The 26,587-nt window shown below is 42.9% G+C and overlaps 2 protein-coding genes across 2 annotated transcripts; both read right to left on the reverse strand.

Annotated features, from left to right (window-relative positions):
• Positions 1-117: 117 nt before the first annotated feature.
• On the reverse strand, positions 118-3,306 carry LOC124188053 (putative uncharacterized protein DDB_G0286901). Its single transcript, XM_046580346.1, has 2 exons — positions 3,162-3,306; positions 118-3,041 (listed from the first exon to the last, which is right to left on the reverse strand). Exons 1-2 carry the CDS (start codon positions 3,192-3,194, stop codon positions 168-170), a joined length of 2,907 nt encoding a protein of 968 aa, XP_046436302.1. The 5' UTR covers positions 3,195-3,306; the 3' UTR covers positions 118-167.
• An 826-nt stretch (positions 3,307-4,132) lies between these two features.
• Positions 4,133-26,587, reverse strand: LOC124188073 (protein gooseberry-neuro). The gene is made up of 6 exons (XM_046580417.1): positions 26,271-26,587; positions 23,751-24,064; positions 20,018-20,129; positions 5,072-5,268; positions 4,563-4,944; positions 4,133-4,477 (listed from the first exon to the last, which is right to left on the reverse strand). The coding sequence occupies exons 1-6, from the start codon at positions 26,320-26,322 to the stop codon at positions 4,233-4,235; spliced, it is 1,302 nt and encodes a 433-aa protein (XP_046436373.1). The 5' UTR covers positions 26,323-26,587; the 3' UTR covers positions 4,133-4,232.

Consider the following 26,587-nt stretch of genomic DNA (forward strand, 5'->3'; position numbering starts at 1 on the left):
TTTCTACATTGCGCTCAGGAGGATGATTTTATTCTGAATCTACATCTACGATCTTAATATTAAAAGAAATAATACATTCATGCGCCTCGTTTTATGAAATCATAATTCTTGTGTGTCGTGAAGCGATTGAAGCCTGAGTTAAGGAATGACTCCCGTCTTCTTTGATCCTAAGACTCCGAATCTTCATCCACAATCTCCTCCGTTGGTAACAAGTTTGAAGAATCGCTTTCCGGTGGGTTCCGGTCAGAGATCTTATCTCTTAACCATTCCGCCAGTTTGTGGATCGATTCTAACATACCGGAAGCTTGCTCTTCCGTAATTGATCCTTGGTCTTGATCATCGTTGAATTCTGTGGTCTCTTGATCATGGTTCTCGGAGCCAATATTTCCGGTGTTTGTATTAGCGGAGTTGTTGTTTCCATTAACCAGATTTCCATTGGAGCTGTCGTCACCGTTCGCAACGTTATTGTCCGCATTATTGTTCCCGGAATTATTGATGCGAGAAATCATTCTGTGCTGATTGCCAGATCCAGTATTCCCGGAATTATGACTGTTCCCGTTGTAGTTTCCGTTGACGAGGTTTCCGCCCACGCTGTCGTTGCCGTTCGCTACCTTGTTGTCCTTGTTGTTGTCCCCCGCGTTATTTATTATCCTCGAAGCAAATCTTCTCTGGTTTCCAGACCCAATGTTTCCGGAATTTCCGTTCTCCGAGTTCCCGTTTCCGTTAACGAGATTTCCGTTGTTGCTGTCATTCCCGTTGGCAACACTGTTGTTCGCGTTGTCGTTTCCGGAATTATTGATGCGAGCGGCGGGTTCATGCTGATTACCGGATCCAGTATTCCCCGAATAATGACTGTTTCCATTGTTGTTGCCGTTGATGAGGTTGCCCACGACGACATCGTCGCCGTTTGTGATATCATTTTTGCTGTTCCTGTCTCCCGAGTTATTAATTATCCTCGAAACCAATTTTCCATGGTTTCCAGTCTCGACATTCCCATTATTATGATTTCCCGAGTTGCCGTTTCCATTCACCAGATTTCCGTTAGAACTATCGTTTCCATTCGCAATGCTGTTGTTCGCGTTGGTGTTCCCCGAATTATTAATACGAGAAGACGGACCATTTTGGTTACTAGAACTGATATTTCCGTCGTTACTATTCCCCGAGTTGTCGTTACCATTTATGAGGTTACCGTTGCTTTCGTCGTTTCCGTTCACAATGTTGTTGACGCTGTTCTCGTTACCGGAATTATTAATACGGACCAGTATCGATCGGCGGTCACGATTTCCGGTACCAACATTCCCCGAGTTGTTGTTATTCCCATTGTTATTTCCATTCGCGAGATTTCCGGTCACCCTACCATTTCCATTCTCAATCTGATTGTGCCAGTTGTTGCTTCCTGAGTTGCTGATGATTCGAGGTTCAGCCTTGTGCTGATTTCCGGATCCAACGTTTCCGGAGTCCTCACTGTTCCCATTGTTATTACCATTGACGAGGTTTCCTATCACTTTATCGTCACCGTTCTCAACATTGTTCTTAACATTGTTGCTCCCCGAATTGTTAATAATTCGAGATGCCATTCTATTCTGATTTCCAGTTCCGACGTTTCCCGAACTTTCTTTATTTCCGTTATTGTTACCGTTCACGAGGTTTCCTGCCACTTTATCGTCACCGTTCTCGACATTGTTCTTAACATTGTTGCTCCCCGAGTTGTTAATAATTCGAGATGCCATTCTATTCTGATTTCCAGTTCCGACGTTTCCCGAACTTTCCTTATTTCCGTTGTTGTTACCGTTCACGAGGTTTCCTGCCACTTTATCGTCACCGTTCTCGACATTGTTCTTAAAATTGTTGCTCCCCGAGTTGTTGATGATTCGAGATGCCATCCTATTCTGGTTTCCGGATCCTACATTTTCCGAGTTTACTGAATTTCCGTTGTTGTTACCATTCACGAGATTTCCGCCGACTCTATCGTCACCGTTTTCAATACTGTTGTCCGTGTTATTACTCCCCGAGTTGTTGATGATACGAGAAGCAATAACAGACCGACCGGCTGATCCAACGTTTCCGGAATTCGTATTATTTCCGTTACCGTTACCATTGATTAAATTACCGTTCGTGCTGTCATCTCCGTTCGAAACGTTGTTATTACTGTTCGAATTGCCAGAACTGTTGATGCGGAAAGAGAGTAATCGCGAACCACCAGCCTCAGCATCGACCTCGTCATCCTCATCCTTTTCGCCGTCCTCATTACCAGCATTACTTTCCTCGCTACCGGATGAAGCGGAGCAAGAAACGCTCGGGCTACACACTTTCTTACCAGTATCGAAGCCTTGGCCAGGTGGACAAGGGAACCTTACGGGTTCCAACTGCCCAATTCCAACCTCAGCACACCTGATGTAGCTACCGCACTCGCCCTCGATCGGCTGGTTCTCAACAGCCCTGCAGATCCTGGAGCATTTCCTGAGGCCGATGTCGTACCGTTCGTACTCCTTGCATCGACCCATGATGTAAGCTTTGCCAGCGGCGCAAGTCGCCCAGATGCGATCATCCTCGGGATACAAAATGTCCTCGCCCTCTCTGTGGACGCAGTTGAATTCCACGCAGTCAGACAGCCGTCGGCGAAGCTTGCAGGTCCCTTGACTGTGGTCATAGACGTTCCTCTTCGGACAGACTATCGTCGTATCCTTGCCACCAACGCAGTAGTGGAACCGCCCGCAGTCCTCCGGGTCCGGATAAGTGCCATCCTGGGGCGGACATGGGAACGGTCTCTGTTTCTCCGCGCAGCTCGAGGGCTCCTCAGAGGTGCAAAGACCGTTCTCCGGGTCGCAGAATGGCGTCGAAGGGCTCCAGACGGAGCAATTCACTGTCCCAATCGGCTCGCCATTCGGCAAACACACCTTCGCTTCGGAACAACTTATGCATTCTCGGATCTTCGTGCACTTGTCTTCGTACGCCGGGAAGTCGGTTCTTGAAACGCCATCCTCGCCTCGTACCAAAGCTCGCAGAAAGCTCAGATTCGGATGTCCAGCTTCGCAAATTACCTAAGGAATCAACGTGCGAGATGGTTCAAAATTTTGACAAGCTTCTGTGCTTTTTCGAAGCTGCTATATCCGCGGCTTGATCGTCATCAAGCATTTCCGATGGGACCAACTATAACTTACCAAGAAGGCAGCGACACAGATTAAGGTCTTCATGGCGCCAGTCGACAGTGAAGCGTCGTTTCTCCGTATTTGACTTCCGCGATTCGAGTTGTTGTATATATAACATCAGTATCGCTGGATTTTTATACTCTCATTGATTATGACCCCGTTTTACCACTCGAACAACAAATCACAGGTAAATATTTGTATCGCATTTGACAATCTGCACCGTATACGACAGATAATTCACTACCGGTTGTAAATTAATCTGATAACGTTTTCCAACTGAATTGACATCATCGTTATACACTACTGCAAGCTTTCAGCTGTGTTAAGGATAAGATTCGTGACGTTTATACAACAGTTTATACCCCACTTTCACACTTCACGAATTGATAATACCGGCACGGTGTTCCGTCACGTAAATTGTTATACCCAAAATTGTAATTGTGATGGATTTATCTGTTGCGACAATTGTTGTAACGGAAATGACAAAGGTCTTCTTGTTGGTCAGACTGTTTTTATTTCATTGAGAAAAAAAAAAAGAAGAAAAATATTCAGCAAGCGAATGAGTTACTAGTTTCATACGACAAGTGTCACAGCCTTTTATCTAAACAATTATCAACACTCAGTCCAGCTTTTTTTCATTAGATTAGAGCTCCCACTTGTTCCGAGAACTGAACAAATAGATAACATGCAGTAATAGCAAACATGTTTTTCTAGTTTCGTCCTCTATCATTATCTATCTATTTGACGCGGAGGTATAAGGTGTATTGCTAAAAAGTCAAGAAAACGTATGCCGTATTGCGCAAAACCATTAGTCGCAGTTAAACTAGCTCAGTAATATGAAAGTCATTCGTTGGTTCATTTTAAGGAATTCAAGGGTTTGAGGAAGGACATAAATCACGGAGTGAAGAATAGTGTTTTCTTTGTTTATATAATAATAAGTATTATTACTATATACACCTATAATGTTTCATATAATTCTGTCTATCTATCTATGTATGCATATATATATGCCATTTACAATATATATAGTATCTGCGATCTCGAACGCGTATACGTCTTATGTACAATGAATTTATTTCTTCGCTAAAATATCCCGCCGACGCTACGATGATAGTTGATTTGGGCCTGAGCCTGGGCCTGAGAATACTCGTATCCCTGATCATAGCCAACCCACTCGCTTGCGACGGAGGCTTGAACGCCGTGAGTCACGTGTCCAGGATGGGCAGGTTGGGTGGAGTGATGTCCTCCAGGATGTGCGGAGTACTCGCTGTTTTGAAACTGGTTGAACTGACCCCATCCCAGCTGGGCCCGAGACCAGTCGGAGTTTCCTGATAAACAGAAAACGTAAAGCGGGGCGTAAAGTCGATGCTAAGGGTGAAAGTCGGGGAACTTTTCGGTTTTCCCGTAACTCACCTGGATTATGACTGACGGAAGAAGGCGCCGCGTGGGCAGCCGGAGGCTGCAGAGGTGACGAGGACTGGCTCATCTGCATGGAATTGACGTGTCCAGGAAGCGATCCGAGGTGCCCGCTGAGCGATGCCGAGTGTCCCAAAGCCGGGCCCATGCTCGTTGGCACCTGGGGAACCCCGCCGGGGACCTGATGAAGACTAGTCGATGCTTGATGGAGCGAGGTTGGGACCTGGGGAATACCGACCGGCATTTGCGGAACCTGTGGGATCTGCGAGAGCTCGTGTGACCCCGTGTACTGGCATGGTGTCAAAGGCAGACTCGCCACCGAGTGAGCTATGCTTCCAGCGTGCTTCCGGAGACGAGCTCGACGGTTGCTGAACCAGACCTGTGAAGAGGAATCGATGACGTTTATTGAATGGTGAGAAGTTAATGTGCTTCACATTTTGAATTGCGGTTTCGAACGACGCGGACGTTTCGAAGATCCGTGCAAAATTTATCACTGGAAGACCTGCCTGGATTCGAGCTTCCGTCAGGCCCGTTCTTTGGGCCAGTTCTTCCCTCGCGTAGACGTCTGGATATTGGGCTCTGAGGAAGGCGGCCTCGAGCTGCTCCAACTGATCACCGGTAAAGGTTGTTCTGCTTCTTCGCTGCTTGCGTTTCAAGGGGATACCGGGTTCGCTTTCGGTGTCCGAATCGTCGCCACAACGACCTGGAACAAATAATTATTATGAAACTCTCAGGTGGCCGATTTTTCCCAAAGAGCAGACAATGAGGAAACAGGAATCCAATATTATGTTGGTCCCGGACCCCGGAGTTGCGGTTTGGATTTGAAATCTGTACACCGTTCGGTCAACATCTTGCGGAGCTACTCTAAGGAGGCTCTCAAATAACGGTAATTAATAATCAATAAATCGTTGAGAGTTGCCCGATCATCCGAAGACTCGACGGCCGGTCTGCAGTTGCCGGCGGTGAATGAAGTATTGATGAGCGGACCCATAAGTCACCCATTACCAAAGTTCGAGCGGGTCCTGGGTGGCCTTTGTGTACCCTGATCAAGACCATTTATCACTCGGTTATACGATCGATGACGGTCAATAATACATACTCGATTGTTTCTTCGAACGGCTCTGCGCGATCTTATCGCGATCGGACCTGCTCCACTAACGACGCGAGAATTGAGTCATTACCAAATTAGATCAACGGTACAGTAGTAGATGCAGTGACGCAGACTTGAAGCAAAAGCTCCGGATGACGAGTCGAAATTTCCTATGTTATTGTACGACTTCTACTGCAAGTTCCGACGATTTCTCAGCCGTACAAAAATCTCTAATTATGAAATTGTGAATTTTCAGACGGGTGAGGAATCCTTGGAACGATTCTTCGAGCTTCTGGATCACTTTTCTACGAAACTACCAGGAACTGTGATGCCCCAATTTCCAGTCTGAAATACATTTAAAGTGAGTTACATTTTTTTTTTCACTAGTATAACGCGGAACCGGAATTCCGATTTATTTTTTACGTATGTGGCTAAAAATTAGGGAGGGTATGGAGTCTTGAGGCGAGGTGGATTGTGTGAGCTCCATGGAATGGATCGTGGATCATAAAGGACGTTGGAACGTTTGCGGGCCGCGCTCCAAGGCATTTTATCGCTCTCCTAATAACTCCGCATGCGTTCACACGAAATGAAATCCGTATGTGCTCGGTACCTGCATGGCCATTAAGTTATCCATAAAGCCATCGTAAACCCGATCACCATCTTGCGCACTGCGTGAGCCGCGCTTTCTGTCCGCCATTTTGCAGGCATAAAATTATTCCAGATACGTCGATGGTGGTTCATCGCCGTTTGGTAGTTGGCTGGTACATGAACATACCTCGGAACCATTCCTGATGGGCTACGTATAATCTATTGTACTGTTTGCAAGATTTGAAAATTGCCTGAATCTCGTTCGAAATTAAACGGCAATGACGCGCAGACCTTAAAAAAAGGAGAACTTTTTTGCCAGAATAGAATCGTCCATGCGTTTTTATGTTAGCGCGTGCAATTGAGCGTGAATACCTATTGTGATTCATGGGATTCCGTGAGAAGGTTTTTCTACACTGCGTTGGAATTGAAGCGAGTATACGCGGAAAGGCACGCGTCTGGAGGATTTGAAAATGTGTCCTATCAAAAGTACAGTATGGTCAAAATGTTGTTTAACAATTCGAGGTTGAAGGATGCAACTTGAGTCAGTGTAGATGTGTCGTAGAAAAAGGGACCGACTACTAAGAAATTTTTAAGAAATTACGCTATTCTACAATTTTGTCGACGAAGGAAATGAATTCTGTGCAATTAATGTATTTTGAACATTAAGCCTTTGCCGTATAGAAAAATCCATGAATGTTTCATAATCACATTATTATAGAAATTGGCATGGAAAATATTCAGGAGAAAAATGAGCTCCAATTTATAAAATCACGTTCCTTTGACATTGCGAAATATATTGCAATATTTGTGTCTTCCAAAGTTTAAGTAAGTAGGTTTTTGCGTGTAATTTTAGTCGAATTAAACCTGCCGAGCTTCGATTTCAGTCTGTCTAATCTTCAGTTTCTAATTCGTTAGTTCCAATATTTTCCTTTAGCTAGACTGTACGTCTATGGAATATACTTGAAGAGGGCTGATCATCCCCGCGTAAGCCATGTCGATACAAATGTCTCGTTCAATGAAGGTTCGAGGGTTGTTCTTTTCCAGTCGTGTTTACAAGGATTGAGTAGAAATCGAGTGTTTCGAACGCTATTATGTTAGGCGGAGGCCGACGTTAGTGGCCGTTTAATGCCGTTCCCCTTTGTGCCATTTAAATTCGCAGAGAATGTGTCTGTTTCCATTGCGGACGTAGGACGCTTACACGGGCGATTGAGCTTGCGCTGAGCTTACGAGGGCCCGAAAACAGCGAAACGAGATTGGACTACCAATCTCTCCGATATTCCCCGTCCAGCAAATATTTGAGCTAAGTCGACTCCCGGCATTGTGACCGTTTGTCCCTTTATTCCGATGCTCAGTTACACCGGAGCATCCCGTAGCTATTGTCCAGCCATTGTCGAAGACGCGGACTTGCCTACGGAATTAACCTAAGACAGCTATTGATGCTCGTCGTGCTGTTGCTCCAACCTCTGTTTGGTACACGTTTGATTTCTCACAAAGTGGAATTTGAGGCCATGCTCAATTGCCCCGGTCACAATACGCGCCTCGCAGATTATTGACGTATTCGCAAACATCGCTCAGGCATTGATAGATAATAGATAATGCACTTCCAAGGATGAATACCGCGCTTATCTTGCCAGTTCGTGTAACAGCTGCTTGAACTCACTGTGATTGAATACAGGCACGAATTAATGAGATTTCGACATCGGATTGTATACTGAGAAAAATTTCATTTGTCATAGTAATTAGAAAAATTGAGTAAAACAGGTATCGTTAAAGAAACTGTTTGAATATTGTCGGAATTACGAAAAACGAGGTACGCCTAACAATTTTGCGCTATTGTCGATCGTTTTTTGGTAATTGCTACGCAAAATCAGATTGTTCGGTTTATTTTACTTTTTTAGTTAAATAAGGCTTCAAAAGTCAATTTATTCTTGCACAAGCATTAAATTTTCGCAACAGTTGCAAGAAAATATAGCAACAACTGATTTTCATTTTCTACCTAGAACTGTATTTTCCAATTGTCATAAAAAATGAATACATTCAAGGACTGAGCGGTAACCGGAACTAAAAATTTCTCTTAGCGTACACTTGTAACGTGTACGATTTCTCGAAGTAATCGGTCACCGAATAGTAAGAAAACTGGAAAACTGATGAGACTTGAATGAGTGGATACATGGGTGTTTTTGCATGTTCTTCTCCTTCAATTCCATGCAAGTAAGCAAAAATGTTTAACGCGACAACGAACAGCTGGAAAACGTTGTTGTAAGTGTATAAAATTGGAACTGCGTCAAATGAACGGAAAAATTTCCGCAGCGTGCATTGTTCGGTGAAGGTATAATAGATCGCACGGAGATTACTCGAGGGTATAAATTACGTTGCAAGCACGAGAAGAGGGAGGCCGCACGTCTTGTGATGCAACTGTCGATAGGTGCAGACTAATGAAAGTCGCCAAACCCGGGCGTGCACCTTTGATCGATGCATAATTCCAGATAAGAAGCCTGAATCGCCCGGGGGTCAAACCGCGGCCATTTTTTCTTCCGCAGCGTTCATCCGCAGGAGTGGCATACCTCTATACGCGATCGATTCTTGCGCGGCGGTTTTCTCAAAGGAGTGCCGAAAGAATTTTCTAAAATCTACGGCGCTTCTAAGGCTCCTGTTTACTCCGTCTCACAGTACTACCTGTTCCGCAGTTGTACAGAATTGACAATGGCCCAGGAGACGGGGGGCCGAAGTTGGGCGCGGGGTTTCCCAGCGGTGAACCTCTTTGAGGTGAAACTTGCTTCTTAAACGACTACACATTTGTCAAAAGTCACGCGGAACTTTGGACCCGCTGAAACGAGCCGCCGCCGCCGCGTTATTATATTGGAATGGAATAAGCTTCGAGTCAGATGAGTTATCCATGTGAAAATAGCCCGAAACTTGCCCATATTGTACGTAACATGCGGTACGGTCTAGGTATGTACGTAACGATCGTATATTAGACTTTGCAAAATACACTGGTCAACAAAATTTTGTAACAAGGAAGGTGCTTGATAATTTTTAAATACCCATAATCTATCCTCATTATAAAACCATATTTATTTTGATTCGCTCAGGTCCAGGTTTTGTGTCACAGATACCGGCAGTAAAATTGAATGTTTATCGTTTTGACTTACCTTCTTTGATTCAAGGTGTTTTGTTATTTAGAATAAATACCAGTTGGTTACAATAAATAACAAAAAACCTTGAATCAAAAATGGTAAGTCAAAACGATAAACGTTCAATTTTACCGGTAGTAGCTGTAACGCAAAAATTAGACCTGATCGGATCAAAATAGGTAAATATGATTTCATAATGAGGACAGATAGGTATTTCAAAATTAGTAATCAGCTGCCTTGTTACAATATTTCATTCACCAGTCTAATGTAACACTATGTATAACCTGATTTTTGTTCATAAGAACTGCATATTTGCAAAAAATAAAAAAAAATAAATAAATAAAAAATCATATTACATTAAAACTATTCGTATCTAAAATATTTCAACATCAATTCTATCGTACTAAACCCTGTTCCTAACATAATCGTTCAAAAGTTTTCACGTTACGTAGAAAAGGTGAATATTTGTTGTCCAGTGTTGTAAATAGCCAGATGTGAAGTAGCTTTCGCGATTTGTAACAAGCGGAGTTCGAGCCCAACGAAATTTGCGAAGAATTTTTGCGCCTGCTTGGTAGGTACGTCATGCGGTACGTTCGAATGTCCGCGGTAGTGTGAAAAAGGAGAATAATGAGAACAAGAACAGGACTGTTGAATAGGTCGGTTACATTGTCGTCGTCGAAACGTGAAAATTAAGGTGAATATAGATAAGAGTAAGAATTGCGCAACTACGCGGTCCGCGATATCAATATGCGGAAACGGACAGGTGTGTCCCGGGTTAGTTCTCTCGGCATCGAACGAAAAACGGCCGGGGCATTGTGAGAGTTGCATAGTACCTCGGTAGGTGAAATATTGCCAAACATCTTTCGGCGTCCTTTGGACTTCACGAGCGAGGAAGTCAAAGTGACAAGAATTTAAAGAGGCCGTCACCTTTATTGAAGACACAACTTGTCTCCCACAACTATTCTTCCATTCTCTCGATTGTCATCCTACAGATGTTGATGCCGCCAAAGATGTGCCGCCCGCCTCCCGCCCGCCGTTATTATTATGGACGAGGAGCCCAAATCTTAACCCTCCGTTTCTACTCCTCTTCTTCTTCGACACACGGCTTCGATCCTACGCACGTCTCTCTGTGTGTTTCCAATGCGTTAAATGTATGCACATACTTCTGCAGCTTTACATTGTGCACGCGCACGTAGATAAGAGGAAACTTTGCCGCGGCTTAGGCAACTCCCGTTTTTCCTTTTTTTTGTTTTTTTTTTTTTTTGTTTCTACAATTTTTTTTTTTTTTTTTTTATTTCATTTTTCTTTTTTCTTCCAATCGTCTCCACCTACCTGTACGACTGTGTGTGTGTGTGTGTGTGTGTGCGTATTGCTATGCCGACTGTGCGTGGTTAATGTATTCACGCTGTTCACGCCCTAGAACGGGGGAAACGATGAGCGGGGGAAAAGAGAAGCGGGAATCGGTGTAGCTTCACCGCATCGTATTTGTACGATTTGGATTTTACGCGTGTGTGTGTAACGAAGACTCGTCGAATCTCACATTATAGGTATATATACGCGTATAGACACGTGGGTTATGGGTATTATTTCGATGGAGTTCAGGAATTCGAAGCTCATTATATTTCGGATCCACCGAACTTTGAATTCTGATTAGTCGATCGTCAATCCTCCTCGAAAGCTACTCTACGCTAGGAATTGTCACCGGGGCTTTATAGGCGGCCGGTGTCGATTTGATAAATGGAGAGAAACGGTCGAATCCAGTCACGGTCTCGCAATCGTTTTCTATCATCGGGAACTGATGATACACGATAATGTATCGAAGTGAACAAATGATCTTTTAGAAGAAACTTAGTCGGTTTTCACCCTGTGGCGATAGCCAAGTAAAGTATTTTAAATTCAGAATTGACGTCAGATTAAAGATAGAATTTGAACAAACCCCGTTTTTATGAAAAGTGGTACATGATTTGTTAATTTCTCTCTTGCAATTACGTTATTCAATCAGCTTTCATCCTGAATTTTCATTTGGAATTTTCTCAAGTACGTTTTTTACACTACCAACTGCAAATAATTGCGTTGCAATTTTTCTTCGTCGTTAAAAGTAAGATTTCATTGAGAAAAATTTGTAGTTATTTTCATTTTTTACAACAATCGAAAACTATGGTTCTAAGTAGAAAATGAAAATTAGTTTTCTAGCTGTTACCGGAAAATCTAGTATCCGTTACTATTCTTTCTCATTACAATCACTGTTACTATATTTTCCTGTAACGGTTGGGAAAATTTAATGCTTGTGCAACAATAAATTGACGTTAAAGCCTTATTTAACTAAAAAAGTATATTAAACCTCACAAACTGATTTTGCGTTGCAATAACCAAAAAAGGATCGACGATAGCGCAAAATGGTTAAACGTACCTCGTTTTTCGTAATTCCAACAATATTCAAACAGTTTTTTCAACGATACCTGTTTTACTGAATTTTCCTAGTTACTGTAACAAATGAAATTTTTCTTATTGTCGAAGATCTTATAAGCAGCTAAACTTCACTATTTTTGCTACATATATATATATATGTATATGGATATACCTTAGGACGAATGACGTAATAACTCTGATAATTTCAATCCATCGGATGAGCTATAAATCAATTGTGCAATTGAAATTAGAAAAAATACGACCCGATGAAAAAGAAAGATAGTATTTGGCCCGATTACCGGTGCTTCTTAAAGTTCCAGAAATCACTGAGCTTTTTCTTCAAACATTTCTACGTATTTCTGATCAAGGTAATTGAATAAGCGAGCAAGAACGTTGTATATTTTTCGCGATGAGTTTGAGCCGGCGGTATCGTTATTACATATATTATCGGTGTAAATTAAAATAGGTGCCCGGAGGTCGGAGCCTAATAAAAGAATACAGACATAGATATAGAACCCTTTCTCATCTTGAGGGACAAGGCCCCCTGATCCGTGGGCCAGGTGCGTTCCTCCTCGACGTAGTTTCGTGGCAGAGCGTTAGAGAGCAGCGGGGTCCTCAACACCTTCGGCATTCCTTCGCGCGCCCTCTGACACCGGCGGTCCTCTCTGAGTTGTGCCCGCTTCTTCTCCGAGTTGCGTTGCGTTTCCATCGCGCTCCTCCTCCTCTCCCCGAGTCCCGAATCCCGAGTCCCGAGTCCCGACGCCGGGCCGCGATGGGACCCTTGGATCGTTTAGGAGCCCATATGTTGGACTTGTAATGAGAGAACTCTCGGGGGGCGGCACTCGACGAAATGCTTTATAGATTATAATTTCCCCGACTCCCCCGTTCCCTCATCCCGCCGCCATCGCCGCTCCGAGTCGTTTTGCGCCGGGTGTTATTAGCTTGTTAACGCTTTTCGAGGGTGTCAATTAGTCGCGCCTCGCTGCGAGCATCGAGCAGTCCTTGTTTCGTTACTCGCGGGATATTCGCAAGCTCATTCGAGTCTCGGTAACGATCGGCGGTTGGAAAATCCTGGAACACGCATCGGAGAATGCGAGCGCGGGAATTGATACCTGATGCGGCATATAACACAATCAATAAACCCTCGTCGATGGACGGATGAACGGAGCCTGATTGGCTGAATGGGATCGCGTGAAAAGATGCGTGTAATCAATTTGTGGTGGCCTGCGGAGAGCAGAGCAAATATCTCTTTCGGAGCATCGTCATCCCGGAATATGCTCGTCAGCATCCCTGCTGGGAAAACGCTCTTCCCTCTTCGACCGATACTCGAGGCTGAAAATTTTTTCGAAAGAACGAAATCGGGGTTAAGGAAGACTAAGGAAGCTTCGTCGCAGTTATAACTAGCGGTGCGTAAAGTATAAAAAAAGCTAAGGTAGAGTCATTTTAGCAAAATACTTGAGTTGAAAAGTAGAATTTCCTCAACCATCTTCACTGAACACATGATTTTCACGTCTAAAGTCATCCAAATTAGTTAGTTGGTTCACCCGGAAGTTAGGATACAAGCAAACATCATTCCAATGTAAAAAAAAAATACTTTCCATGTTCTAATTAGAAGTGATAAATATTCAAAGAAATCCGATGAATCATTTCCATCAATTACTTGAGTTACCATCAAAAGTTCACTCGAATTGATCGAGTCGTTCTTCAAGTATTTAGGATATTTACGAATATGAATAATCATTCAATGGTTTTATAATCGAAAATAATAGCTGTTTGCAAGTTTTCTTAAATCGTCTTCGTCGAAAACTTCACTCTTCCTTCAACTTCGATCGAATCAGTCTCGGTGTTTTTCTGGGCAAACTTTTGAGGATAAGTGCCAGAAAATGGATTCGTGACTCACAAAACGAGCTGTGAATTTTGTGTACCCTATTTTTTAACGGACAAAAAAAAATGGACACTCCGCTTTGCGATGTTACACTAGAACATTGGGGAATTAGGGAAAGACGAAAGAAGAGGTTGTCGATATTTAGGCGTCAGTTTTTGGCTACCAGTTGAACAGAAACTTTGAAACCCGATGAACAAACGAGGAATTAGGATCAGCGAGATTTTCAGATCCGGTTCGGAAACATGTTTTTAAATAAATAGCCGCATCGAGGTACGCGGTGACGTTTCTCGGCTATGAGTTGGAGCGTTGGGTTCCTCGCGTGTCCAATCGGCGTATGAATGGGGGATAGAAAGAAGCCTAGGAGAGTAAAAGTTATAAATCTAGCTCGAGCGTCGGCTCGGCCCTATCTTAGTGGGGGGTTTCCCTTGCCGTGTGAGGTCCTAAATGGTAACAAATGTCTCGAAAGGCGAACAATGCTCACCGGCGTGGTTGACACCGAACCAGGGTGCACAGTGTCCTTCTGTCAACGCCCCGAAGCGACGGATGATGCAGCGAACCATGGACCAGGACATCGACCACTGTCTGCACTCGCATTTCCCGAGAAGCTGGAGTAGCCGCGGCAAAGTGAATCGGCCACCACTTTCCGAACCCCTAAGAACCCAGCGTCCTGCTACCGGACGAATGGTGGGAAGTACTTTCGAGGTCAGGGGTCTTTAACCAACGCTCACTGTCACCCACGTCGAACTCCAACCGCAACGCTAATGTCCTTTTCACACCGAGTATGCCTGCCGCTGACCATCCGACGGCGCTGGTGGTCTCGTCCTGCGCTTTTCACCATTAATGCATCAGGTGTACCGACGTCTTTCGCAAACTCATTCGCATAATCAGCTTCGTTTCATACCTGAAACACCTTCGGCTTCGAACTCGAAGAAACTGCAATGACGAGTGTTTCCGCATCGATGCTGAGGTTAATTAACATCCGCAAAGGATCGCTAGAGTTCTACAGTGATCGTCGATATGACATTGACTTTCAGGATCTTTCGATCGTGCGGCAAATTACAGGGATTGACGATTCTTTATCTTCTAACGATATTAGGTAGGCACTGTCCTCTTAGATCACGATCTGTCGAATCCTTTCATCCACATTAATGCATCGATAGAGCCAAGAGTTCGACCTTGCTGGTTTCTACGAATGTTGATTATGAAAGATGTGTTCGTCAAATGAACTGTGTTGAACCTTCTGCCCCAAGCCTAAAGTCTTGCAAAACTGTCCTAGAGCGATTGAAGTTCACAAGTTTCCTAGTCAATCGAAAAGCTACATCCTGTACTCATCGAGTCGATGATCTGTCTGTATTCGAAATCCGAAGACTTCGAATTCCAGTTAAGCGATACCGACCAGTTTGATGTCAAGATTCTGGTCATCGGTAGGATCCCAAGTGAAATTGCTCAACCGTAGACAGACCTGCGGGTACACGAATAACTAAGTTTGGTACATGATGTCGTGGCTACTTGTACCAGGTTTCAAAGTGAAATTGTGAAAAACCAACCAACGCCGGCGCTTCGGGAATAATTTGCGAATGGTGTCCAACGACGTTGGAGGAGGCATCGATGCCCGAAGATCCCGAGACCTGGTGATTTCGATAGCAGTGCTTTCGTTTATACTCTTCGTCAAGTTTTTTTTTTCTCCACCAGGTTTTGCCGCGTGGTTCTAGTTCGGTTGGTCGATTCGATCGAAGATCACACTTCCACGACGAAGATTGCAGCGTTGGGTGTCGCGCATGGTTGACGGATGGACGCCGGTCGGTGTATAAGGAATTTAAGCGGTACGCGATGTTGTACGAGATAGCCGTTCAAGCCGGGATTACCGCGCTCACGTGACAAGGATAACGTTCGGGTAACTGACCGCCTCCTCTCAAGTCGGTCCCGACAACATCCTGCAGGCAAGGCGACTCGCTCGCGTCGAGATACAAGCTGAGATTAGGGACACACCCTCTGGATATCGGGGGAGCGTGAGGGATAAACCGAGGCAAAGAGAACAACAATTTGGACGATGAAAATACGAGAAACACAACCGCCGTTGCTCGGTTGGATCCGTCGAGAAGTGCTCTGTACAAATCGATTCCCTTCATCTCTGGTAAAAATTTCACCTCACAAACACGTTATGCCATAAATCGGTCAGTTTTTTTTTCTCAACTCGTAACGCATCAACATTTGGTCGGATCGTGATTCGATCAGCTGATCACTGTGACAGCCGACTATGAATAGCGGATAATTATTTCCCAAGCATCCCGATTTAATTGAATCTCGACTATTCTACCAGCCGAGTGAAAGTGTGTACTAGATCGTTGCAAATGCACTCATCCATCAGGCGGCTTCGAATCGCGATGAGCCGACGGACATCGAAGTTGGTAGAAGGCGAGTGACGTACCGTATCCACGTGTGTTCGTCTGCACTATCGGCTGCAGAGATCCGCGTGCATGTGTGTACCTCGAGTCTTCGGATATCTAGGCGAGTGTGTAGTACCAAAGGTTATTATTTACAAGCGAAGTTGACAAGCGAACAATCGTTTAAGTGAATACGAAGCCGGTGACCGTTGAGTGATTAGCATTGAAACCGAGCGTCAAATCGACTCGATCGCACGTGAATAATGTAATACACGACGTATGCGATGCAACGATCATCATCGAACCCGATCCCATACGAACGTTTCACCGTCGCTGATTAATTAACGGGTGTTTAATTACCGTGGGAGTCGATTGCACACGCGTTACAATGCCCCTCACATGCAGCACCTCCGGCAAAGATCGACGCCACGTTAACAATTGTGCGGACACAATGCGGTGATCCTTCGTAGCCGAGTCTGTGCACCTGTTCCTCCTCTTGGGGCCTCCGATGAGTTCGAGTGTTTCCGACGTGCCAGCAGTCGCCCATCATCGATACAATCAATAAACCCGATTGTGAATCACTTAGTGTGTCCCTCTGTTCCACAGTCCGTCGAACCGGGCGCTACAGCATCGTTTTTTGGCTGGTTTCACAGACTGGTCCCGCGGTCCTTACTCACACCTAGACACACGTACCTAATGCATGTCTCGGAACCGAGTTGCGTGCTCCTGAGGTGAACGAGTATGTGGAAAGTCGTGGGCGCTCGGCTCTGGAGGAGCGGGGAGAGGGAGCCATTAGGCTAATCCCTCGTCGGCGGTCGATGCCGACCAAAGGAAGAGAATGAAAGGAGAGGAGGAGAGACTGAGGGACAGAGAGAGAGAGAGAGCGAGAGAGAGAGAGAGAGAGAGAGAGCCAGCGGCTACGTGTCATTCCTTTAGCCTGCCCGCCAACACCTATAACCGACACCGTCGAACTCTCGCCCTTCACAGAGGTGCTTCGAGGGAAGTCGGGGCAAACCAGCCTTTAGTTCTTCTTTGCCCCGAGACCAGACCCGATTGACTCCGGATGTCATTTACTCGTTTAGCGTCCGATCCCCTTTTCCCTCCTGCCCCTCCCCACCCTTCCTCCTCAATGATACGATAAAATTGATCCTCCGGTCTCTAAATACCTCTCAATTTAACCGCTGTGTTATTTATGGTCTTTAACAGCTGTACGCGAACCAGATATCTTGCATTTATTATACAAGCTTTGTGGTATATTTTTTCAATCGGGGATGTTTCTTTGGTAATCGGGTCGACTGGTTCGATCTCCGGATAATTTTTCGGTCAGAGCTTGATCTTGCGGTTTCTTTTTTTTTATTCAAGACAATGTTCCGGACATGTTTTTAGATTTTAACTGGCATCGATTTTTTTTTTTTTTTCAACTCCGGATGTAGATGGATATTAATTATTTAAAGTGGCCTACAGAGATCGCGTGAATTTTAAAATTATTCGGTATACAACGGAAATGATTCTATTCTTTGGGGAAAATTGAATACGCTGTTGCGAAAATTAATTACCTCCTTTTTTTTGAAGACTGAAGCGACTGAAGCGCTGAAGGTGGTTCTTGTGCGTGTGGCTAATTGCTGTGTTGAAGTTATTGTCTGAATGAATTAACTTACAGTTTCCATTTTTATTTGACTGTGAACCATGAAAGGTCATATTGAATGATGAAAAGTCTATTTTTCTTATCAAATTTTTCATCACGGTCCCTCTTTTATTACATTTTACCTCAACCAACAGTTGAACTAAAATACTTCAGACAGAAAATTCTGAGGATGCAGCGAACGAATTTTATCTTACAGTTCAAATGTCGCAAAGATTTAAAAAAAGCTCGCGTACCGTTCCCCACGAATTTTCACCCCACTTCACAGATGTATAATCACGCATATATTTCCATTTGAAAACGTACAGCGGTCACAAATGATAATAAACCTGATTAAAAGAATTTTTTAAAAAATTCCGCATCACGTATATGGACTTAAAAATAGCGATAATCGGTTAAGCTTAACTCCTGAGCGTGATGAATGGGATGAATTATGTTACGCAAGGCGTCTCCGAAACGGCGCGCATGAATTTCCTTTGAACATCTCAGAGTTTTGCGCGGCGATTTGAAAAGTCGCGGCGGAGAAATCGGTTGGTTTTAAATCGTTGATGCGCAGGGTGAGAATCGCCGGGGCTGAGCGTCACTGCTGACGTGTGGCAGGCGGCGCTTTTGATCTCCGCGGGGCCTCGTGAGGCCCAGTGAGGTCCGATGAGGCCCTGGTAGAGGCCCTCACGCCCAGCCCAACGCCACTCTCGGCACTGCCAGAGCTCGAGTTGATCGGAGCTGACTTTTCGGCCGGTGAACACCACACACCTGTACACCAAAGGAAGGATTCCTGACGCGTGTAAATCGCCGGGCGTTTGACGCCCGGTCCGATTAATTGTCCGGGACCCCTCTATACACAGCCACGAAACTCCAAACGAATTAATTTCAAACCACCTATCTACCTGCCTACCTTACACGCCTCCGCTTTACTTGCGAGCTTATTTTCATTCACGAAGCTTTCCTTCTTGATAATCATTTAATCGGGGAAAGTTTCGATTTAACTTACGAGGATAATTATATCGCCCATCTAAAATACCGAACGATCGATCGATGGAAGTGCTTCGATGATCGTGGGGAGAGTTGTACGGATATCAAAATCTTTGAAATTGTAAGAGATACACCTTTTCAAAATAGATTAAGAATTTTTTTTTAAATCCCACTTCTATCGTTATTTCTTATGAGTTCTGATTTCAAAATTTTTATGTACTACCAGAAACGAATTTTGAATAATCTGTTTTGTAAGATTTTTGACGCCGATTCTAAAAATGAAACCTCCGTTTTTTATGGTTTTTGAAGCGGTTGGTTGGCCAGAAATCGAAGCTCTTCATTAATTTTATCAATAGATGGTCGTTCGTTTTTTGAGTATTTATCAAATCGCTGTACGAATGTCTTTCCATAATTACAAAAAAGAAAATAAGGGAATCAAAAACGAAGGCGTTGATATCGAATCGCTTCAAAATGGTTAAAAATCTGATCGATGCGTCCGATTTTACTAAACAATGGTTGAATTTTATTCAAGAGACTGTTTTCCACAAATTTACTGTAACACTTTTTTCATCATGATCACACGATGAAATTGATAAAAAATATCGATTCAAGTTTATTTTTGTCAAGCATAACGATGCTTCAATCCATCTATTCACCTAAATTCAGAAGAAGGCCATGTTTCAGTCTATGCATCGCTCTGGAATTATGTATTGCAAAATTGAAAAGCGGGAATCTCTTGATCCCGGAGTTAAATCCTACTGCAACAGTCAGCGTTTACTGGCTTCATTTCCGTAACGAATTATACAGAATTCTTTTCACCGTTCGCGTCACGATCAGGGATAATGCGTGCCCTCTGAGATATTGACACTCCCGTAATCCGTTTGTCGGTCTCCCTCGCGTGGCTTTGCCTCACCGGATACTGGGTGTTCAAATTTTATCCGAGCAGCTGTCATTTGGTTTCAAAGAATCCGGAACCCCGCGTATTAAAAAATTTGTGCATTCGAGTTTAAAGGAGGAAGAATATTTTTTTGGAATATCAATAAAACTGCTCTTAAGTTTTGCGATATCGAAGATTTGACATTTGCTCTTCCCATCTTTTGATCTCTCACAATCTTGTCAACGGTTATAGTCAAGTCACATCTATCTGAAAGGATTCTCGGTATCGACGAAACCAATTTTTAACTTTTTTACCTGAATTTTTTATTCACCTACATTATATTTGGTATATATAATGTGATATTACGGAAAGCCTGTTTGATTTTTATTTTCTTTGATATCTTAAACAATTGACACATGCATGATTGGGGCTGTGAGTAGTAAGTAGACGTGATATATCTTGTGAACTCACCACCGCCGAGGATCCCGTCGATCGTGTAATCCTTCTTCCCGTCTTCGCCAGGACGTCCGCCTCGTAGAAGTCGGCTGATTGAGCTGACGCTCGGAGGGTCCGAAAATCCCTCCTGGAAAAATGGAATTTAATGCAGATGAGCTAACCTACAACATAATGTATAATTTAACACTATCAGTGTTTCATATTGCAGAGAAGCTGCCTACGTAAGCGACTAATTCCTGCAACACATAAGTTCCGGAGGTTATAAAAACCGTGCGATAGTAAATTAATCGATTAATTAATTTCTATAATAAATTTCATTGTTCTTCATATTGGTTAAAATTATTTTTTTTCTTTTTTCTCTTCGATTTCTTTTTTTCGTTCGGACTCGGTATCATTCTTTTGATCTTGATTAAACCGGCCGCGATTGGATCACAAGTATCGTAACTTCACAAGCCGTTCGGGTTCAATTAATTATCCATCTCGCATTAGGGCGATGGATCAATCGTTTTTTGCGCCTGGAACAGTTCGACTTTGTTCCTGCAGATGCAAGCGAGCGTTGATTGTTCTTCTTCGGCTGTCAGGCCGCTGCAGCTCTACAATTTCATGTCATTAAACTCGCTGCAGGAAATGTGACGCCTAGACCAGTGATCACAGTAATGCCGTTATCCGACCATGCGCGTCATACGCAAACTCAAAATTATACCCTGGGATAAATTGCGCGATCCAGAATCAAGAAACGAGACATAAGACGACTAAACAGGGTTGAAGTTGAAACGGAACTTTTTCTTTTTTTTTTTTTTGGCTTGATGAAATTTTTAGTTCCGGTTACCGCTCAGTCCTTAGATATTTTCATTTTTTACGACAATCTAAAAATATAGTTCTAGGTAGAAAATGAAAATTACTTTTCTATCCGTTACTGTTCTTTTTCATTACGATCACTGTTGCTATATTTTCTTGCAACTGTTGCGAATATTTAATGCTTGTGCAACGATAAATTGACGTTAAAGCCTTGTTTAACTAAAAAAGTATAGTAAACCTAAGAAACTGATTTTGCGTTGCAATAACCAAAAAAAGATCGACGATAGCGCAAAATGGTTAGGCGTGCCTCGTTTTTCGTAATTCGAACGATATTCAAACAGTTGTATCAACGATACCTGTTTTACTGAATTTTCCTAGTTACTGTAACAAATGAAATTTTTCTCAGTGTTGAAAACAAATGAAGTTTTTCTCAGCGCTGAGATTGAAAAATAGCCCGGAGGGAATAAACGGAGGGAATATTCTCTCCGAGGTTGGTATTCGGGCTCTCGGAACTCGAGATCGCATCGATCGCTATCTATGAGGTGAATCTTCGATCGCGGATCTCAGAAACAATAACGACCTGGCCGAGCGATGACAGGGAGGCCAGAGAAAGAGCCTCGGGCTCGAGGCACGCCTTCCGCCAGCATTAAATGCCGCATTAATGCCGACCGCGGACCGATGCAACGGCGTAACAAATTTCGATTTTCACTTCGAGTCAATTTTTTTTTATCTTTAAATTTGTATCTTTATTTTCATCCATCGTTTACTGTTTCTGTACTGGCGCTTTTCCGATCCTTAATTTTACGTGCAGTCTTTGATTGTCACGAGTGAAGTTGAATTGTTCGAATTTTTCCTGGTAGTTGGAATTTCTTTCACTTTCTCAAATCCACGCCGTAAGGAAATCAACGCGCATATATCATGGAATGAGAAAAAATTTTTAGTATCGTTGAACCTTCTTTCAATTTCTGACGGTAGAAGTGTGTCACAGTGATAATTTTACCGTCTTTTCTTTTTTATTTCAGATTAAGACGATGAAATGAGGAAGTTGTGAAGTATTCTGTAAAAACGAACGCTGTTTTTATTTATTCATTCATTTTTTCTTGTAGCGTCTTGAAATTTTACTGAAATACAATCGATATTTTGAATTTTTCGGTTTTACCTAAAAACTTTTTACGCCGAACTTGAAGCTGAACTAAAATATCCGGTCGGTGAAAAATACTTGAAAGTTCTGATTCGTCAAATGGTCGAGAAGCTCAAATGCCTGTTCATAATTTTTCAAACAGAGTCTCAAAGCGATCGCGATGGCCGAGAGGATGATTTATTATTTTATTCTTCGGATTTCTAAAATTTCTCTTCTCTCACGGATTATTTCTGTAACCTGTCTTTTGTGGCCACAAATTCGACGCCCTTAGTCTTTCATTTTTTCCTCAATCTCTGTTCCTTCTGCAAGCGAAAGTCACAAATTAATTTCGACCAGTGTGTCCAAACGACCCCCTCACTCCCCCCCCCCCCCCCTTAAACAAAAAAAGAAAAAAAAATATACAACTACATCCCCTCACGCGTGTAATCTTTCAGCGATTATATCTTGAATCTTGGCGTGGAAAAAAAAGAAAGAACGAATAAATCGTTGAAAGTCAATAAAAAAAAAAAAAAAAAATCTGCGAAACGGGGGGTGTAACGGAAATCTCTGCCCCCGCATGATGAAATCCACGGATATTTCACACTCCGCGCCAATGTGGCGTGGGTGAAGCGGCGGCCAGGATCGTATTAGAGGACACGCGAGTCGCCCGAGGGGCTCTTAGGTCCTCCTTGGCAAGGACTGGAACGACGATTGCAGGAGGTCCGAGTTCCGTGGAGAACCTCCTTTTACCCTCTTCCATTCAGCCCGTGTCTTTTACGTATAATATGTATATATATATATAGGTACCGAAGCTACGGGTGGCTCTCAAGCGCCTCTATTATTCTCCTAGGATACCGTAAACTATACGTTCGTATACGTCCTCACTGCACGGTAGGCGCGTGAAAAATTGATCAGGCCCAAAATGTGCAGATATTTGATACCGTGTTAGAAAATTCACTAGGATTTCTCCGAAATCGAATATTTTCGGACCTCGTTGATCGAAACGGCTGCAAAATCATCGAGAATTAAATTTAACTTAAAATTCGGTTTCATTTGTGGATAATCACCGTTTGAGGGTTGCATTTTTTTTTTTTTTATTTTTTTTTTTCTTCTATTCTCTTTATTCAGATATATTTATCAGTCGAGCTTAATTTAGACACTCGTTTCACAGTTCTTATTTCTCCTTTTTTCCCCCTGAATATACTGCTCAATTATAAACGGTTATGTGAGAGATTGATTGTTTCGGACGACAAACACTGCCAACGACGAAAATTACAAAAGGAAAACATTCAATTTCAAGTTCAGACTTCGTTTTGTTGCTGACCAATTACGCAACTTTGTAAAGAACTACGACACGCGTGGAGAATTATTATTGTTTTGGTGTTTTTTTTTTGTTTTTTTTTTTGTACCGACTAGAATTTATCCTCAAATTCAATGGAACCTGTTCAATTGTCTTATAGAAGATTCAAATTTTGACAGTAGACGTTTTTAAAATAATGAAACAAATCATATACCTATCTACATTTTACAAATATGTGAATATTTTTCGCTCGAGTTGAACTGATATATTTTTTCGCCCAATTTCAATACTGGTTTTGACATTTTTAGAGATCCATACCTTGAAAAGAAAAAACGGAACACCTTACAGGATCACTTTGTCGTCAGTTTGTCAAGACCTGTTTTCTCAGGAACGGGTGGAGGTATCAAGTTGAAATTGATATCAAATACTAAAGTCTACGGTCCCTTGGAGGTGTAAAAAATTCAAGCTTTTAAATCAACGAAATCAAAAGATGCGGTAATTTTTTTTATAGCGGATACAGCGTCGCTTACCTTCATAAGCTTGTCCCTTATTTCCCAGGAAAAAATTCCCGGATTCTCCCTCTTCAAGTCTTCGATCCTCGCCTCGACCTCAGGAGTCGCGACTCGCGGTTTGCTGCCGCCAATGACACCCGGCCTTATGGACCCCGTTTCTTGGTAGCGATTCAGGATCTTCGAAACGCATCCGTGAGATACGCGGAGTTGCCGGGAAATGACGCATGGCCTCACACCGGCCGCTGCCATCTCGACAATTTTCAAACGGATGTGATTCGGCAATGGACGACCGTTTATGAAGACCCCACCGAGCTGGTTCATTCGACCCTGGCCTGAAAATCAGAAAATCAACTTCTTTCAGAAATCCTAAAAGCTTATAGCGTGAATCGCGTTGAGAATGATGGAAGATGCTTTGGAATTTTTGGTCAACGTTCATCCCCGTTATTCATCCCCGTAAACTCGACTTCAGTTTATGACGTATTCTCAAAAACTGCGACTCGAAACGGAGAACCTTAAGACGGATTGGACAACCGGTAAGTCCGCAGAGCATACATTAGTCTCTGGAAGATGGTTAGTTATACTGATTTGCTTGAAATTAGTAAGCGAGATTCTCTTTTCGCGTTGTAAAAAACTAGACGCGACGGACCGGTTCCGGATGGGCTGGGTGCAGGCGCAAGTAGTTGAAAATTCATGTTAAAACTGCAGTGGAAACGTTTAAGGCGGTGAAATTAGGCCGGAAAAAATTTCGGAGCGAGAAAAAAAATTTGTAAAAAGTAGTAAAGTAAGACGAATAACGCGTCTGGGGGCGTTAAGTTTTAGCTGCAGCGAAAGTTATACTACTAACCAAGAGTTTGGTTATAGGCGTTCCCATAACTAACGAGGGGACAGACAGTAGCAACCAGTCGTTAACGGAATTACCCTCCGCGTCCATTTCGTGCTCCAACTCTGCATTCTGGATAACGGATGCAGAGAAATTATTTCCGTGTTTGGTGCATTTTTATTCGTGGATTTTGAGAAATTGATCATTGCAAGACTCGATGAAGGGTATCAGAAAATTTTTCACACAATGCAGGGAAAACTGCAGTCACGAAGAAAGGATTTGTGGAAGATGGGAAAGTTTTTTTTTTTTCTTTTTTTTTATTTATCAATAAAAATATCATTGGTGCAAAAAAAAAAAAAAAAATCTCGCGTGTGAGATGAAATCACGTTCAAGTATTTGAATCAACGAAACATATCATTCGGTGTTGTATACTTTTTAATTTAACACAATGTTGTTCTTTTTTTTTTAATTTTTTTTGTGTGCGGTAAATTTAGAATTTCGTCAGTATTAAATTTTGCTGGAAAAATGAGAAAATATGCGATGCAGAAAAAGACATTTCGAATTGTAATTCTGCGGAGACTGGAGTAGTCAGACAGATTATTCATTTATACGAGTAGATTGGAGAGAAAAGTTTACAAAGGAATTTCTGTCGAGAGTGGAAGTTTCGTTTGGATTATATCGGAAAATTACTTTCGGAAAAGTTATCTTTTGTCAAATAAAATCGCTCCGTCTTCAGTCTTGTTTTTGTAACGTATAACCAGCTGTTGATCAGAGAGCGAAAAGCTCCAGTTATACGTGTCGTAATCTTAGCGGATTTCATCAAGTTTTTAATTATCAATCTTCCAAGTGTAGGTACCTGAGGTATAACGTTACGGAAGGAAATAGAATCTACTAGGTACTAATTGTAACTCGGTGAAATGATTTCACGGCTGTTAGGTATATTCACTTTGACGAATCGTATAAATCCGCCCACGATTATAACGGGCTCACTTCTGAGTTATTAATACAGCCATAAATTAATCATACCTTATATTCTGTAACTGCAATCATAGTTATCCTTTCGGAGAAAAGAAAAAATGATTACGGTTGTGGACGCATCATTCTGTCATTTTCAACCGAAAAAATTTTGTTTGCACAAAACCAGTTGGATCACTTCGCTTTTTTAGTTTTGTTAGATTGGAAAAAATGCTTCAACAGTTTTCAGCTACTCTGCGTGGAAACGATGCTATATTTATTAATACAGACTTCACGTGCAGTTCATTCATCTCTGCATGTATTATCGTAGCTTAATAAATAAAAATTACGTCAATGATCCGGCGCTCCAGGGTAATTAACATTCAATCGGTGAGTCGTGAATCATTATAATAAACTTCCGGAGGTTTGAGTTAAAACCGGTATACGTAACTACTGCTGGAAGCCAATAAGATGACCGTTGCTTTGGAATTGGGTATCAGTTTTTTGTAATTTCAGCTTCTGTCAATACATATCTGCACAGTTTCATAATCTCTAAAGAATTATTGATACTAATCGATAAACACCCGTCACAGTCAATGATTGCCATTGCGAAAAAGAGACAGAACCGATTTTGACGTCGATTCCGAACCAACGCTGAGATGCTGCTGCCAGGAAACTGCAGGTTGCATACTTGCGGCATGATCCAAATACCAGATGCACACTCAAAACCCAAGATTAATCCACAAGACGTCCACTGCACGTACCTTGGAAAGGATATCCGCCAAAAATGGGCCTCATTCCACCAGCAACGTCCATGTTCCGCCGGGCGAAGGGTGTAAGTGTAAATATCCAGAATGGTCACTAACTGGTGATCATCGGCACTGCGCGTGTGAGACAAAAGAATTTCGCCTTTCGGTGGGCGAACGAGGGTGAAAAAACGGCAAAACAAACCAAAACGCCAACGAAAAAGGGCCCGCGGTGAATCCGTTCGCGATATTTCGGCCTGCAGGGCGAGGCTAGGCGAGGCCTGGCGGCTCGACGGATTGACAACAAGAAAAGCAAATAACGCGCTGCTTTCGTT

This window comes from Neodiprion fabricii, chromosome 1 (genome assembly GCF_021155785.1).
Source record: "Neodiprion fabricii isolate iyNeoFabr1 chromosome 1, iyNeoFabr1.1, whole genome shotgun sequence".
NCBI classification, from domain to species: Eukaryota; Metazoa; Arthropoda; class Insecta; order Hymenoptera; family Diprionidae; genus Neodiprion; species Neodiprion fabricii.